The following is a 17,883-nucleotide window of genomic DNA, read 5'->3' as shown; positions in this document are numbered from 1 at the left end:
GCCAACAACAGTTCTCAAGATGCCAAATGCTGTGTTTCTCTAAATTAAACACCACAGGCAAAGAGAGAACAACTGGATGAATGTAATTGTAACTTAATGTGAAGAGCTTAGACACAGGAAATGTGAAATTGTCACAACACTGTACAGCAGTCCCACCTTGAACTGAAATTACAGTAGCATTCGCCAAGTTTCCAAGAGAAGACCAACCATTGTACCTGTTGTTGCTGCCTGGCATACAACAAATGAAAGGGAGTGCCAGGCTGAGAATCAAAGGGTAAACGGGTGATTTCCCTGAAATGTCAGAAGTGGGTTTGGCTGATTCATCTTGTCTCTATTAATAGGTTTTACAGCTAGACCAGCTTTAATGGCCTGGCGGCTGTACATGCCCGTGGAGGCCGATGATTATGTGCACATGGCAAAGCACCGCCGTGCACTTTATGTTGCCAGCTCCCAAATCTGAGCCACTGCTGCTGAGAGCTCTGGCAGGTCAAAAGGAAGTGACAGTGTCGTGGGGAATGCCTGGCCAGTGACTATAAAATAGTCAGGGAGGTGAAGAATATCACTTTTCCCTTTTGGAGCTGATTGGTAATAGTAAGTGGCACTCACCCAACGGCACCCCATTAGTACATGGTTTCATTTCCCCAAATCATTCATCTATTTAATTTGTAATTCTCATAAGTTTTTAAATGACCTACAGCCAATGCACCAGTGTTTTATAGGTTTACATTTACAACATTTATTGTTTTTTCAAAGTTACAAGATTGCACATCTGTCAAATTAGCAGTGAGACACTTTATAATATCACAGCTGTTAGAGTTGTTGCTCTACTGTCATGGGATTTGAATACAAGCATTACTCCATTGGATGATATTCTGAAACTAAATCTCACTCAAGAGTGTTTGACAAAACCCTTAACTTCAATTAACTCATCCTCATACAGAAGAAAAATCAAACAGGACCTAACTGGATGAAATCACAGGGCAGGGTCTGTAGCTTAATCAGTGTCATGATGTGCAAGATGCACTCTGCACAGATACTCTGACCTTCTCACCCCATCTAAACCTAAAGAACTGCGGTTGTCCTGGTGGCAGCAGGTTGATGGGCTTTGGCAGTAAACAGAAAATATTGTGTCCATTTGGTTGTAAACCACAATCTGCTGACCAAGTCCGTGTCATGTAAACACACCGGCCTAAGCCTGTGGGTAATTTTACACCTTGGTCCAAGTTGGCAGAGAAGTAGCAATCCAAACATTTGTTTGCCCATCTCATAGGCCAGCCCGCCACATGGATTTCTTGTATATCCAGCACTGCGCAACCTAGGGAGATATTGGCACGGACTTGCGAAAACAAACTGACAGCTCTTACAAAAACATTTGGGGAAGATTGATGACCGATGCCATCTAGAGCTACAAAAAGACAGTGTAACCACAGTGTTCATCCCCCAGCAGTAGCAAACAGTGGTGTTACAGCACAAAGTCATTCTGCAAAACTTGATAGTGAGACACAAAGAGGAAGAATAAGAGTGAGAGACAAAAACAAGTGCAGGTCGGTTTTTGTCACAAGTTGTCAAGTTGGCTTCTCATAAAGATGCACCACTTTTATAGTGTCTAAATATTGAGGAAAGGTGCATCATAATAAAAGGATGCTGCAGAAAGAGGAGGCGTCAACTCAGCTAGTTCCCTTTAATCCTCAAGAGAGAATTCCTGCCATCCTGAATCACCACACAGCCATAAGCTGCTTCACTGTCTGTACTTATAAGCGAGTGGAACCTGCAATTTGTCATGTGAAGTCTTAATATTAAGTCATAACGGCAAAACAAATTAAGGACTGAGCTAATAGAGCCTTTTCGTATGAATTATGAGAACACATACCGTGGCATAATCAGCACCATGTTTCTCCTTGTAACCATTCCGACAGACAGTATAATTATAGAAGCGGGAATTTTTGATCAATCCAACCCATTCGCGCCACCCAGGTGGGATGTAGCTGCCATTGTACTCATTGAGGTACTTGCCGAAGAAGGCTGCAGAAGAAAAGATGAGAGAAAGAAGGGAGAGATGGGCCTCTTTTAATATGCAGTTTCTTTATATATGCAGTCTTTACAAGCACTGCTTCCTTAAGGCGATGCCTGTAAAAAAACAAAAAAAAAACAACATAATTGTGTGACTGTGCGACTTTATCTGCGCTTATGTGATGTTTAACATTTTTGCTTGTCTCCTTTTCCCTGGATTCCCTGACAGCATTCTCGGATAGGCTGGGCAGGAAGCCAGGCTGTCCCAGAGACGGCTAATTGCAGACTAACGCATCGACTCCAAAACCACAGGTCGAGCTGCAGCCCACAGGACCCCACTGAGCTGCCCAGTTCAACGCCTGCCCATCACTCAGGCAGACAGTGTCTGATGAGACACGACATCGACCTGGCACGCTCAACGTGTTTGCATTTCTCACAGCAGACAGCCAGGCAGGCATGCAGGTTTGTGGAGTCTAGCTTACTGTATAAATTTGCATTGACTAACATATGAATGGCGTTGCCAGGAGGAGATTAGAGCTAGTAGTGACTGACACTCTGTTAATCAGAACCGAGAACCTCATACAGGTGAACCATCGTCACTATCAAAACTGCCATTTTCCATAAATAAAGAATAAGAGAACACCACAGGCATGAAATAAAGAGGCCTCAATTATATTTGTGTGAGTGTGCATTCACAAACCTGTTCTATAGCCAGTTTCATTGAGGTAGACTGCAAAGGAGCGCGGCTCATGCTGAGCTTGCCAGGAAGGGGAGGAACAGTTCTCATTGTTGGTGTAGGTGTTGTGGTTGTGGACGTACTTGCCCGTCAGCATGGAAGAACGTGACGGGCAGCACATGGGTGTGGTGACAAAGGCATTGGTGAAAGAAGTGCCACCATCCTCCATGATCTTGCGGGTTTTATTCATTACCTGTAGAGAACCTGGAGGGCGAGGTAACGTGATCAGTGCTGTACAGTTACAGTGAAATCTTGTTAAACACACGCAAATACTGTTTTTCACTCGTATTTACTTAATCTGTGATTCAGTCCTCTGAAAGGCAAATAATTACAATTCAGCACACGAGAGACCAGATGGCCATTCCGGTGTGGCTTATGGCCTCTACTTAATATTTAATGTGCCAAGAAAGACTACAGAAGTCCTGATGCAAATCACCACAAAGACAAAGAAACACATTAGAACAGAGAGGATTGAAGACTGGGAAAAACACTGAATTTTAGATAAACTGTGCACTTTTTCTTTTAAATAGGGAACAAAAATAGAAGTCAAATGAAAATTTCCTGGAAGACCAGGGGTTTCTGCCAGGCAGCCTTACCCAACTCAACATCCTGGTCGTCAGTCATGATGAGGATGATGTTGGGCCGGATGTTTCTGCGGTCTCTCTGAATGCGACCCCTGAGGCCCTGAGCCCTGGTGGTGGTGAAGGCCCAGCTGCCTGGAGCCCAATCCAGCGACAGGAGGGCCAACCAGGACAGCCAGTGAATCAGCATGGTGACTGAAACAACAGGCCAGAGGATGGGTAGATGGAGGAGATTAATGGAGAGAAGGGGAGGGAGAGAACCAGCCGGGCCGCTCACTCACACTTGTGCAGCTCTCGCAGCAGTGATGGACTGTGGGGAGACAAGAGGGGAAAATGTATGGAGATATTACAACAATAAGCATGGTGGGAGGTGAAACTTTGGGGTCAGTTTTGCAGTAGTGGAAGAGAAAACTGCATTGCACCTGCAGAAAGCCAGAATCCCTGTTGGAACATTTAAGCACATTTACTTCAGGTAACTTCTGTGCAGATGGTCACAAATCACACTCAAACAGAACAGTTTATCCATAAACAGGGAAGCCAAAACAGATTGGCTTTAGCCCTTAACGGTCCAGCAAGGAAAACTTATTCAGCAGTTCAAATATATGCTGTGTGCAGATGGAAACTCCATTAATACTGAACACAAAATCCCTCAACCTCAACTCCCTGATCTGAAAGAAAAGAAAATACTCAACTATGTCAAAGTTAAACAAAAACAAATAAACTGAAGATCTAGAAAGACAGATCTCACCTCAGAGAATCCCGCGAGTCCCCTACTTTTAGAGTTTTCTCTTTATATCTCTCTCTATCGTTTCCTGGTTTTCCACTCTTCTACCGTGTCAGAGAACACACTCGTGCACGGAAAGTCTCCATCCCTACTGGACAGCTGCTGTTTAGCTAACTGTGATGAGATTAGGCCATTGGCTGCACACCCAGAACCACTTGCCTGCGTGAGCCAATCGTGGCCCCCCTTTTACCTGCCACTCAAAAGTCACCCCCTGGTGAGTCAAGCATGACACAGGGCCAGTGGGGGGAGAAAAAAGGCACTGGAGGCAGGGAGAGGGTTCTACTACATTAACCGCAACGCCACTGTCGGGAATCACAGATGACTGCTGAGTCGCTGAGTCATCACTTGGCAGCCTCTTGCTCACTATAACAGTCATCATAGCTGAATGCGCCGACTAAATTCCAGTGATCAGTAAAGTAAACCTGAGCTCAGATTTTATTCCTGTACCAATGAAAAGCCGGTCTAAAGAAATTCAAAACATTATACCGGTAGTGTTGTGCTACAGAATAAAGTTAAAATGTAAAAAGAATTCAAAGATGCCTTCAAATATATATAAAATATATGTGAAAGAATGGCTTCTGCCTATGAGATGAACCGTGACACAGTAATAATGAGAACCTCATCACCACCTGTGAAAAAGTGCCTTGCGGACAGCAGTCCCACTGAGTGGCACCACACTGCTCCCTATTCTGGGTTAATGGCCTGAAAACAAATGGCAGGTCTATGACACCTGAGCCCGGCCAAACCCCACTGGGTGGCTCCGCCCTTACCATCATTTCCACAAAAGGCCTGTCCGAATCAGCAGAGAGTAACAACCCTAATAAATGATTTGTATCTTTAATGAAGTGTTTTGATCTATTGCACAGCCCAGAATGAACTAACCTGCGTTGTTCGGTAATTTGCATCAGGAAATTAAAACACCTACTCTAGTCGTGTATCGGATAGATGCAAATCATCTCCAACACCCAACACCTCCCAATGTTGACCCTGCTCTACTACGCTATTTATTTCAGCTGCTTCTCCAGTTAGATGTTAGATATGATAAGCAGAGCTTCAGACAGAGCTTTAAGAGTACTTTGGTGTACTGTGTTTCAGACGAGCTGTGTCTGGACTAGCCAGCCAGCCCAGCCATCGTGACAGCCCTGTGCAAACACTGGCGCCGTTTGGACAAACACCCCTCTGGTGCGGGGTGGCAGAGTGCACAGAACCTTGCAGTGAGCTACACACACAACACAAACTACTTTACAAACACATGGTGACACGCAGAAACTCATAGACGAGCCTTTATCCCACAAAAAACACACTCTCCTGCCATGTGGGTCCAAGTCCTCTTACACAAATTGGGAACGCTTCCCATATACAAGACACATAACCCATATCTAGACAAAGCTCAAGTCTCTGTTTCTATCAGAGCTGCGGAAGACCTGACATCAGCTGTAAGCCAGTCGGCCAACGAGTGTAATGTTAGCACCCAGCGCAAATTCAATTTTACATGCCAACGATTCCAAGCAATGGCCTCTTCTTGCATCTTAGACAAAACAGACAAGAAGGTTCATTGTGGTGTCTGATGCAAACCTTGTGGTGCTGATCTACAGTGGAGTCAATAGCTATACTGTCTGAAATGACTGGGACCGCAGGGCTAATAAAGCGCCACACAAAACCCCCCCAATAGAATGAGGGCTGTTATTATGCAGCCCCCCCGCCCCCCTTTTTCTGGACTACCGCTCATAGTCCATTTCACCTGATCCACTTTGCTCACTAGGCCATCTGAGGTTCACTTAGGAGCAAAAGGACTTCTACAGGTCTTGGATCATTCGATCATCCTTCTCAAAGTGACCCATCATCAAAGAAAACCCAAGTTTATGCTGACATCATATCCTCAGTGCCCTGACTTCCTCATGTTAATGTGACATATGGAGCGTAAAGCCTCCAGAGGAAATGAGCAGCTGAGTGACAGGACATGTCAGAGTGTCGAGATAAGCAACTGCTGTTTATAAAGCAAAGATGGCAGGCTATATTGTGACCTTTAGTTCATGCACAAAGTTTGCAATTCACTGAGCAAGAGTGAGAAAGAGGCAAAAAAGTGATTTTACTTGAATTAAAAATGTAATTTGCCTAAGGATGCTTAGGAGATATTTCTTCCATGCAGACTCTAAATCGTGGTGCTTTTATCAGAATAAAAAAAGTAGCCCTGCAGCCATTTCTGCCTCAGACAGGTCCACTCTACATGAAGATTTAATTTGGCTTGTTTTAAATATAGAATACATCCTGTGAGCGCTCTAGAGCAGCATGGTATGCTTTATAGTTTAATATGCTCTATTTAAAATGTATAATATAAACATCTGCTCCAGATTTGAAAGTGTGTCTAAGCTTTACAGACAGGATAGTTTAAACACCTATTTAATTACTGCTAGATGTCAGAATGAACTCCATTAGTTGTGTGTGTACAAACACAAATGTGTGTGTATTTTGTTTTGTACAAAAGCTTTACAAAGTGTTACACAGAGTTAACGGCTTCAGGCACACTCAGGGATCGGCATAAATTAGGCACTTCGTACACTTTAAATACACAAAACAATATGAATGACTTCTGAAATGTGAAAGTTATTATTAGGCTTCCAAATCCATCTTCTGTTATTATCACTGATTCTTTCTTGCCTCCAGAGTTCAAATTCATGTTTCCAATTTCACGATCCCTCGCAGATCATTTTCATGTCATTTTCGCAAACCTTTCATTTTGAATGACTCATTTATTTATGTCATGTAGCGTGATATCAGCAGAACAGGCAACTTCTATACATCTGTGGAGCGAACAAGAGGTCTTTATTACTGGACAGAGTCAGAGGACTAGGGAGCACATTGTTTCTCCTTCCTCATTGTTTTGAAGGATTAGCTCTAATGACCCTTTAAATGAGCCCTTACTGTACTCATCATGGTTAAGCTGGGGGGAGAAATATTGGGCATGGATGGGAAGAACGCAGCATGCCTAGGGGTTCAAAAGGACTGAAACAAAAAGGCCACTATGGAGTTTTCAGATGCACAGCTGCCAGATACATAAAAGATGTGCAATTTTCAGATTAATGGCAATCAACACTTTTAGCACACCTCAACACCGTACTAATCTTTGCTTTCATGAGGGTATTTTTTTCTCCTACTTGTAGAAAAACAGCTCTTTTACTTGCTTTCCTACAGCACATGCAGCATTGCTCGGTAATTTGGTATGGCTATACAGACAGCTGTGCTTTGTGCACCGAGTAAAGCTGAACATAATAGAGTTGCTGCTTGTGTAGCCATGCAGGGCAGCAGTATTTGGCTGGTTGGCAGTTGTGCCCTCTTGTTAGGGCCTCAAACCACACACTCTGCTGCGTCCTGACCCTCCTCCGACCTGAGTGGTGTTATGGCTTTGATGGTGGCTTGTTTAACCTAACCTCAGCAACCTGAGGCTACCCACACACAGGGGTTAAGAGGTGAAAGTCTGAAGAGAGAGCGAGAGAAAAAAAAGAAAACAGAGGTATGAAGGCAACAAAAGTCTTGTCTGGTTGTGATTGGCCCACATTTTCATTTCATCAATGGTCTGCATCTGGCTTAAGTCGTGTTCATTCAGGAGCGGCAGTCTATACATTTATCAGCTGTGACTGAAAAGTAGCAGATTACCCAAGAGCGCACATGAAAGACTTCTTATGTAAAAAGGCAGGATGACAGCCGAGAGTTCGCGTATCTCTAACAGCCACATGTTTGTCCACGAGCGCATGCATGCCCACAGAGGAGAATCTTGCCCAAGTTAACACAGAGAGTTTGGAGGTGAGGGGGTTCACATTCCCAAAACAAGATGCAAGTCAAACACAAACCAGATGCCATGCTCCTCTAAAGTAAATCAGTCATTCATAAAAAGGCCTTGCTATTAAGGACAATGGCCATTTCAAAGCACCTCAAATCCCCCCTTATTCCTGTTCATTCTCTCTCTTGCTCCCTCGCTATTTGCCTAGTCCATCTCTATGGCAGCCAAGTCACAGAGGAACAATGGCAAAAAGAGGGGAATTATAGTCCAACAGCATAGTTTGAATTCTGTAGCCTGCTCTGCGACTGTAGGCTGCATGACTTGCAATAACAGTAAAAATCGTTTAGTACATAGTCATTCCTCTACCATAGGAGAACTGTTGAAAGAAAGAAATAAACATCGCAGAGTCGGGATATAAAACATGCTAAACTACAGGCTGGTCAGATTAACAGATAAAGACACAATGTTTTGCACTTCTTCTTTCAGAGAGGAAAAAATGAATAAGACGAGGACTTAGATTAATATGGAGGTTTGTCCAAATATTTCTGTAATCTGAGGGAATTCAGCTGGTCTGCTGCCATGAGGGCTGACGAGGGACTTTTATACTGAGGAGAGCCTGTGTCAGGGCCTGCTGTGCCCGGCAGGCCAAGGGCAGCGCTTGTACCCATCAAGGCCCACCCGTCAGCCACACTGAGCCGACTGAAGGGGAGTTCTGTCCCAGTACATTTACTTGGCTGTGGGTAGGCACTGGGAAAAGACTCAAACCTTGGTGTTTTCAGACTCTTAACTCCATTGATTTGTTTGACCAAAATGCCCAAGTTGGTGTAAGATTTATGCAAAAATTCCAATGAGAAAACCCAAGTGCAAAGTAGTGAAGAGAGATCACTGTTCCAGCACGTTTATGGCTACAAAACCCTTTACTGTGACAGGCACAATCAGAATCTTTGTTTTGTTCAATATTAAAAACGATAAAACTTCAGATGTTTAAGCTTCCCGTTCACTGGAATGTGGTTTGTTTGGGGTACAATGCAGGCCACTTTAATGAAGAAGAATGGCCTCAATTCAGTGAAACATGAACCTGGAGTTAGTGCATTCACAGCTATTAGTTAAACCCCACATGTTTCTCTCAGACCTGGGGAGAGACCCTTTGTAGTGCCATGGCTGTCATTCCACTCCATCAATATTATGGATGCATCTTAATGTATAATTAAATGAATCCGGGTCCAAAATACTTCAAAGTGGGAATGACTTGTGGGCCCACAAGCAGCCTATTGGAAACATGAGTGGGTTTTGAGTACATTAGGAGGTAAATGATTAAAAAACACAAAAGGTCACATTTTATTTATGTAAGGGTGTGTTCCCAGTCTGACGGTGGTCTGTATTTAAACATTCATATCCTCAGCTATTTAGTTCTTTGAGTCTAAACCAAGAACTTTACGTAGGCATCCATGGCAATCACTCACACACAGCTATCATACTTTCAGTAACCTGACTGGAATTTAGAAAGTTCAAGAGGCCCGTTTCTGCCTCCATGATTTAAAACTAGTGGTAATACTTAAAATCAATATATTTTATATATAATGTTATGATGTGCTGGTGCTACACGTTTACCTATTGGTAACCTCTGCTGTACCATTGTCAAAGTATATGAAACAACTGTAGGTGGACGAGGGCTGGGCAGTTTTTTCTTTCTAATCCGGTGTTTTCCTCCATGTCAGTTTAACACAGTAATTAAAACAAAGTAGTGCCACAAGTTAGCGCCTCCTTTTTCTACTGTGTTGAGCTAAGCTTAAAGAGTTCCACACATGGCACATTGCTCTGTCGGAAGAGTCTCATTAAGACTTTTGTTAATGTTCGTGTGGAAAGTCCTATTATTGTATCTGACAAATTTAGGTTAGCAAGTTAAACCAGAGACCACACCAAGTAAGCTAGCTGCGTGTTATATAATAGCATGTTTTTGCCTTCGGTTTTCTTCCCCGAGGGCCTGAAGGGCGTCCTTCATCACGTCCTTATTTTAGTTTGTTTGTCTCACTGGTTTTTGTCTGGTTTAAAACAATTCAGTTCAATTTTATTTATATATTTATAATCACACTGATAGTCACCTCAAGGAACATTCAGACGACACCCTATGAGCGAGCACTTGGTGACAGTGGAAAGAAAAAACTCCCTTTCAACAGGAAGAGACTTCCAGCAGGGTTTCTCTGTATTGTTGCTTGGGCTTTACCTTACAATAGTGTCTCGAGGAGACTGTTGTTGTGATTTGGTGCTATATAAATAAAACTGGCCTAAACTGAAATTGCATACTACTCAGACGCATCTTCAGCGACAAGAGCAACAAGTAGTCCTGCCACAGATGGTCTGGCCCTTATACAACCCCAATCTCAGCATGATTGAGTTAGTTTGTGATTAAATGAAAAGATAGAATATACAGAGAGCCAGAAGCTTGGCTTTGTATACGAGGTTCAAGTATACAAATGGAAAAGCTCATTTACTGTTCACGTGGGTGAGGGAAAAAGGTAAGGGGGGTAGGAAGCAGAGAAGAAAGTGAACAGAAGGGAAACCACTCCACTGATTTATAGTGTGATATGAAAACATGGGATCACAATCAGAGGATCAGCAACCACAGTTATATGAGCCTAAAGCAAGCATTTTCTTTTTTAAACTATTCTAAGCCATGAATGGAAACCATTAGCAACAGACGACCTCAGCTGAATGAAATAAAAACGCATTTTTTATTCCTCCAGCTACGTTCTTGTCAAAATCCACACTCCCATCAGAAACACTCTATCAGAATACAAGTGCTCCAGAGAGTGAGAGGGAGCAGAATGAATTGCTCACTCACGGGTGGCTTTCTTGTCTCTTTGACGTGTCAAATATACCCCAGATAAATTATTTCTTTTACCACAAAAGAGAGCTATGGCAAATTGCTTCAATGGGTTTCCACTGAGGTAATTGTCAAGAATAAAGAGACTGACTTCTTTTCCATGAAATCAGCAACATGGTGGCAGAGAGAGAGAGAGAGAAACACAGAGAGAGCCAATGCACCAAGCCTGATGGATGATTTTTGTTCCCTTATGTGAAAAGTGTGACTTTATTTTTTTCTCTTGCACTCTGTGAATACTGAAAAAGCAAAGGATTTCTAAGGTGGTGAATTTGAGCACAATTGGAATCGTTTAATAGGAACAAATGAGCTACTCTGTCAATGTCCACTAGTTACTAATTGACAATAAAAACAATTTAATGAAATCCTTGTTTAGAATATGCTAATTCATCAGAGTTTATTACATCTAGCTTCTAGACAGGTGACCGTAAATGAGTTTAATCTTAGAAAAACTGTTGTATTATAAATCCCCCTACTTCTGTGAAAGAGTGAAAAAGGTGGTAACAGTTGAGAAAGGAAACTTCTATTAAATGTAGTGCGGCTCCTGGCACATGAAACTAAACACCCCCAAAATGTGAAGCATGTGGAGGCATATTTTTTGGGAATCATAGACAAACATAGATCATGGGAACCAGCCTGTGTGACCGTGAATGTCATAAACAGACTTCTCGATGACTCAGACACACCAACATGATACCACTCATAAAAATGTATTGGACTCATTGCACCTGTGCCAGTTCAGCACTCCCCCCCTCTCACCCAATCATGCCTTTGGATATGTGTGTGTGAACGCCGGGTATTTGGATATCATGTACTCTGTGAGTGCGTGTCATTCACTCAAACAGAGAATGAATCACTCAGACTTGAACGCAGACAGACACGTAACCTGTAATTTGTACACAGGGGAGATCTCCTTTCCATTGCCTCTGGCTTAGTGTGTGGCTTTCCAAAGCATGCAGCAATGTCATTTGTAATTGAATTAACTTTATCCTCCCTGGCAAAATTTCCATATTTAATTCCATTGTAAATAAAGAAATAATAAAACACGATTTCGATAAAAAGATAAATTAGCTTGCATAGCGTTGAACAGGAAGCTTACCCATCCGAATCCTTCCAGGCCTATTACTTTTGAGCCAAACCTAGAAGAATGCAGCCACTACATCATCCAAACATGTTCAAGAGACAGCAGGCAGAATCAGCTGAAGTTGCCACGGGCAACTCGAGAAAACCAAGACGAAGATAATGTGAGTCATGCCATCATAGAGCTTTTCATTATAAAGCAAGTTGCTGTTCAAACCCTTTAAAGATGCAGCCATTCTGCATCCACACGGCCGAGTCGTGTTGATCAAATAAGGTCAAACAGGACTGGAGGCGACCAGCAGAACACGGCCAAGTCCTCGCATATAAGCGCTTGTGCGTGTACGTACACAGAGATGCACAGAGGCAGAGGAGGGGAGAGCGCTGGCAGAAGCTGAATGTGTTTGCTCGCTCCAGGGGAGAAGGAAAGAAAGGGAGCAGAAGAGCTGAAACAAACGCATGCTGGCTTCTATTAGTCGAGCTGTAGAGCGCAATGAAGGGGTGAGGAAACATATTCATTCCCTCTGCCTCCCCCCCACCCAACAACATCCCCCCACCCCTCCCACCCTATTATATCCATTCTGGAAAGGCGGCGGATGAAAGGGGCAACCCCCCAGTGGCAGCACTTCTCCCTCCAAACTTTCGCCGACGCATTCTGACGGCTGCTTAATTGTACGTGATACAGGCAGGATCCTTTCTCTTTCAAATCTAAAACAGATTGCTTCTCCCTGGGGAGGAGGATTATTGGACAAGAGAAATGACAAAGCAGGGACTGTCCAGCCCTCTGGGAGGTGGAGGACAGAGGGGGTGAGCTCGTGCATAGTGTGCCTATGTGTGTAAATAGCTTTTCTATGTTTGTCTTACATCCCTGTCCCGCAAGAAGATTATGTTTGTACCCATGTGTTTCGAAAGTGCACACATTATCCAACCTCCCTGCATCTTTTTCCGCTTTAAAACTCTCTCTTTAGTCCCCTCTTTATCACACATTCACACCTCCCTTTCTCTGATCTTGGCCTCTCCTTTATCTTATCCTGCTTCCACTTCCCCCTCTGTGGCTCTCTTGACCTGGCTTTCTCTTTCACTCTCCAAAGTCCATGCTGCATCTACGTGCAGTGACATCTGAACAAATGCTGCTCTGAACATTACAGAAAAAGCATTAAAATCCTCTCTCTCAGTCTCCCTCTCTCACCAAGGATTTACCCATTAAAGTGCACTTTTAGCCACCATTAGCAAACCCGCATTTACCCCAGTTGTGTAAATTCTCAGGCCACAATTGCATGGGCTGAGTCTGGGGTCATTCCTGGCTTTTGTGTCGCGGAACCACCTACTGAACATTTTCTTCATAAAACACATCTTTCCTTTTTGACTAGTCATCAAGGCAGAGGCTCGAGACAAAGGGAATGAGAGCCATAGAAAACAGTAAAGTACTGAATGTGTGTCTGGATTGCTGCTCCTTTTACGGTGTCCTAAATACCACATCAAAGGTTGGAGGGATAAGGAATTCCCTCCAATAATGAGATGGATGTAATGTTTGCATGCCCTGACCTCTCTCATTCAAATAGCAAGCTGAACAAACATATGGGGTGCTATCATGAGCTCCCAAATACCCCCTAAAAGATTTCTTTTGAGATATGTGCTTAAAATTAAAAAAAAAAAAAAAAAAAAGACTGCATTTAACGTACACTTTGCAAATGGATCAAAACTCCATAACAATGTTTGATCAGTAAGGTCAACAAAGGAACTGGGAAAGTGGCTGACTCATCTAAAGATAGCCTTTCTTGATCCCACATAAATAAAAGCATGCCAAATGCTCACTGTTCAAATGCTGGTCATTTGCAGTGATAGGACTGTGCAATCTACACAAGCGCTACTATGCAATCAGGCTAGTATGAGGAACACTATCATTAAGTTGAAGAGATAAACAAGTTCTGGAGGAGAGAGGGTGGTTTAGGAAATCTTTTCTTAACATGCTCACACACACAAGAGAACACACACAAACTACAGTTATACAGCACTGCTCTCTGTACTTTCCAGAGAGGGAAAAAGGGGAAAAACTAAACTAGTGTCATTCCACTGGACTTCAAAGCAAAGATGTCTCAATCCAATTAAACCGATTAAGTGCTACTTGATTCAAAATAATTATCCAATTCTAGAACCGGTGTCTCCACAATCCCAACTAAACTCTTTTTTTTTTTTAATAAATGACAGAATTCAGAAATCTGACTCCTGTCACATAGGATCAAGCTCACAAAGCAATGCAGCATGATGAATGAGTTGGAGACAACAACAAAAAAGCAGAGTCAAGTCAAAGCTCATCTAACATGGTTCTGATTTGGAGGAACAAGTAAGGATAGAAAAGCTAAAAATACTGAGCACTCACCTGAAAGCATCTCCCCACACACACGCGCGCACATACACGCGCACGCACACAAATGGAGAAACTTGGATCAGTATGACATTACATGTGCCTCTTTTCTCCAAAGTGACTTCCCACAGGAGCGTTACCTAAAAGTTTAAAACTGTGTTTGCATCCCGTTTAAACAGAATCTTGTTCAGTCTATTAGACTAACACACATATATGCATATTTGAGCCATTTCCACTTCCTACAGTAATCACTCATCCATGAATGTGTTTGGCCCTGTTCATGATGAGATGGCATGCGTGTCTGGGAAATCTCTGATCCACTGCTGGTATTTAAACAGACGCACACACTTTTGGTAGCATTCGCTTACACCCAGTCTCTCGGCATGCTTATCAGAAGAACAAATTAGCTCACTGAATACTGTCACACCCATAGAAAGACACACACATACATCCGCAAGCAGATCTGAATGATGGCAAAGCGACTACTGGAACAACGTTTGTCTTGGCAAGCGCCTACCCCCCAGAATGTAATTATTTGCAGCAGCTGCTCATGCGCTTGTTTGTACCACAGTTAAGCTAGAAACTGTTTAAAGGATCTATCTTCTTTTCTGCGCTGGCAATAAGGCACGGCGTTTTAAAGCAGTCCAAAGCTGCTTTGCTGTGTTCCGAGTAAGTTAATCAGAATATTGAGTCTAAGCGTTGCTTGTGGATCAGTCTTGTCAGTAGCGAAAGTTTCAAGTTAAAGTTCCCCATCATTCTCCAGCCTCGCATTCAGTAATACACATGGACACTGCCAAAGTGTTGAAATGTAAGTCAGCCAGTCTACTCAAAGAACTGGATTTGAATGGGACCACAGTAAAATTTTGCCATCTAGGTCAAAAGGATAAATTCCCTGGTTTTTGCGGACTTGTAGGTGAGCACAGTGATCCAGTACACATTAAAGTCAAACCGTTCACTTGGATGGACTTCAACAATGTACCACACACACAGCAGACAGGGGCAAAATGTACTCCACATTTTGATTTTTTCTTTATTAAGAAGCTTACTAATACTCAGTTTCACTCGGTGTCCCTTATAAAATTTAAGACTGCAAAAGCATCTCAACGACAGTCGGTCATCTCTCCAGCTGATTGATTCTAACAATCAGCTCATACAAACAACTCTACAGGTCTTAAAGCACTACTAATCACTACCTGTTGGTGGTTGTGTTAAATACTTCGAGTAACAAGCAGGAAGTGTAGCTACGGCTGGTTTACAAAGGTAAACACAAATTCACACAGCAGCAGCTTTCACCCATACAACCTTCTCTCCTCTCAGCCCAGCTGCTGTTCACACAACTTTTCACAGCTGCACAGTCTCCATTTGCAAATGCCTCATACACACACATAGTGCCTGGAGCAAGGCATAAATACTATACATCATATTCCCACTTCACTGGCAAGTTTCGCTTCTCACTTGACTTGAGCTAAATAGCTAAAGTGAGGTGCACATTCCCAGCGTCTCTCCCTCTCTGCTGAGCTTTGACAGTTTGTCCGGAAAGAACTCTTCAGCAGCTCATCCATTTAGCGCATACTGACACGATCTGCCAGAGGTGCACTCTGAATGAGATTTATGAAAAAAACTTATCTGGCCTGAAGTGAAGGAATATTAAATGCCACGCTGATTTATGGGAATGTTGAAAAAAATGTGTCTTAATTTGCTATTACAGAAAAGGAAAACAATTTAAACTCAGTACTGGATTTCTGTATGATAAAAAAAATGACACCATTAAAATAAGAACATGATAAAATACAACCTGTAATCTTTTATAGATTGCACCATACTGACAGTTACATACTTTTAAGTGAGAGAACAGTTTAAAATGTAATGGAGCTACTTTTCACATTCCTATAATTGGCATTCGGAAAATGAAAAATGAACTGATGAACGTTCATGTTTTGGGGGAAAAAATGACATTAATGGAATGTGCTGCCTTCTAATCCCTTGAGACGGAGGAATTTGCGACCGAGGGAATTCCTGTCATTCACAGGGAAAACTATGAGATCCTGCACACACTGAGCTGCTGTACGGGCAGCACAGACAGGCTGCAGGAACAGCGCAGCTCACAAGTCCAAACTTACTGAGTTATACCTGACTCCTGGACTGTAATGTGCATCAGAAATTTACTGCTAAATGAACAACAACATACACGCTCTGCGAAAGAACTGGAAACCTGACAAAAAAAGAAGTGAAAAGAGAAAAAAGTTGTACAGTACCTGGAAGGCAGGAGAGAAAAGTGCTGGCTGACTGAGAGGCAAGGATACGATTCCTCTCAGTTTTATCCCCACGCTTCTTGACCAGATCTGCCTTCGCTCATGGAGGGGTTTGTATCTTCGTGCTGGGACTTGGTTTCAAGAGTAGGGGGGACCACACAGCTCCTGGAAGACAACCTCTCTCCTCTAATCCTCTCCCCAATGTGATGACACTCTCTAACCTCGACCATCTGTTGAAACACGTCCCAAAGCAGTCAGCACCACGCTGTGTCAAGAACCCCACTCCCCTGCCCAATCACAGACCGGCTGCTGGGTGGCTCCTCGCTGCCAGGAGGCAGGGACAAGGACACAGCACACACACGCACAGTCGGTCACACCACTGCCTCCACCCCACACTCACACAGACACTCTACGAGATGAGAGCAAGAAAACCCCCCAGTCATCGTAACCTGAGAGGCAGAGTAGGACGGGGAGAGTGAGTGGAGGAGGAGGAAGGGGAGGGGAGCAAGCAAGAGAGAGCAAGGGAGGGGAGAGAGGGTGAGAGAGAGGGGCACATGCTTAAGAGCTAAAGTAGGGAAGATAGAGAGATACAATTTGTATCTTTCATATTATGTTGCTGGCAATGTCACTTAAATAACAATCCATCTGCCCAATTCCTCTCCCTGTATCTATAGCACATGTGGTCTAAAGAAATAATACTTTTAAAAAAATGCAATAAAATTCTATATTGGCTCCGAGGTGGGAATGCTGTTGGCACTAAACTGTTACATCTGCAAGCGTAGAAGCGCAGGCAGCAGCCCTCACACCTTAGTGTGTTAACTCCTTAGGTCCCCCGGCCGCATTCCAACCCTTCACCACCTATTGCCTTAAGTTAGAAAAGAGGGCAGAGGGGAATACACTAAAATGACAAAGCTAAAGGAAAGAGTAAGATAAGGAGAAAAGAGATAAGTGACGTCTAGATATTTTGACTAGATGATGGCCAGCTGTTTAAGCAAACACCTTTGACGATCAGTCTTTTGATGGCAACACAATTACTACTCAGTTTCCTAAACAAATCAATCCAATTTTCACTTCACGTAAAACACGAGGAGCGTTAGGTGAGAAAGGCTGTCTCGTTCATCAGTTGGTTGAACTACTGTCCTACTCACTGATCCATTAAAAAAGGGATTATGAGACCCTAATGATATTCAGGGGTAAATTCAAAGGCAAGCACTAATGAGGTGATGCCCATTTGATATGCAACAGCATCACCATGTGTTAATCAGAGTGGGGAAACGCCAAAGAAAGGCTTGTGAGTGATTCATTTACATTACATAAGCACGAGCAGCACACACACAATGACCTCTGTTTGAAGTTGTCAGACAGGTATTAATCAAAAGTTTGAGTGCCACTTTCCAACTTCCCTTGATAATGAGTCAA

At 43.1% G+C, this 17,883-nt stretch overlaps 1 protein-coding gene across 5 annotated transcripts in view; it reads right to left on the bottom strand.

The window, feature by feature from the left end:
* sulf1 (sulfatase 1) overlaps positions 1 to 16,777 on the bottom strand; it is a 33,033-nt gene extending 16,256 nt beyond the window's left edge. For 3 of the 5 annotated variants that reach the window (XM_063483970.1, XM_063483973.1, XM_063483974.1), the window contains exons 1-4: positions 16,468 to 16,777; positions 3,343 to 3,637; positions 2,711 to 2,950; positions 1,871 to 2,022 (exon numbers count right to left, since the gene is read on the bottom strand). In XM_063483970.1, coding sequence (XP_063340040.1) covers positions 1,871 to 2,022; positions 2,711 to 2,950; positions 3,343 to 3,517 — 567 coding nt within the window. In that variant the 5' untranslated portion in view covers positions 3,518 to 3,637; positions 16,468 to 16,777. Of the gene's footprint in view, positions 1 to 1,870; positions 2,023 to 2,710; positions 2,951 to 3,342; positions 3,638 to 4,075; positions 4,155 to 11,869; positions 11,944 to 16,467 lie in introns of those variants that run through there. The other 2 variants (XM_063483972.1, XM_063483971.1) reach the window with 2 other exon arrangements.
* Between the last annotated feature and the right edge of the window lie 1,106 nt (positions 16,778 to 17,883).

Source organism: Pelmatolapia mariae, linkage group LG9 (assembly GCF_036321145.2).
Source record: "Pelmatolapia mariae isolate MD_Pm_ZW linkage group LG9, Pm_UMD_F_2, whole genome shotgun sequence".
In the NCBI taxonomy this organism is placed as follows: Eukaryota; Metazoa; Chordata; class Actinopteri; order Cichliformes; family Cichlidae; genus Pelmatolapia; species Pelmatolapia mariae.
The sequence above is the reverse complement of the archived record's forward strand: the minus strand, read 5'-3'. Positions and strand labels throughout refer to the sequence as shown.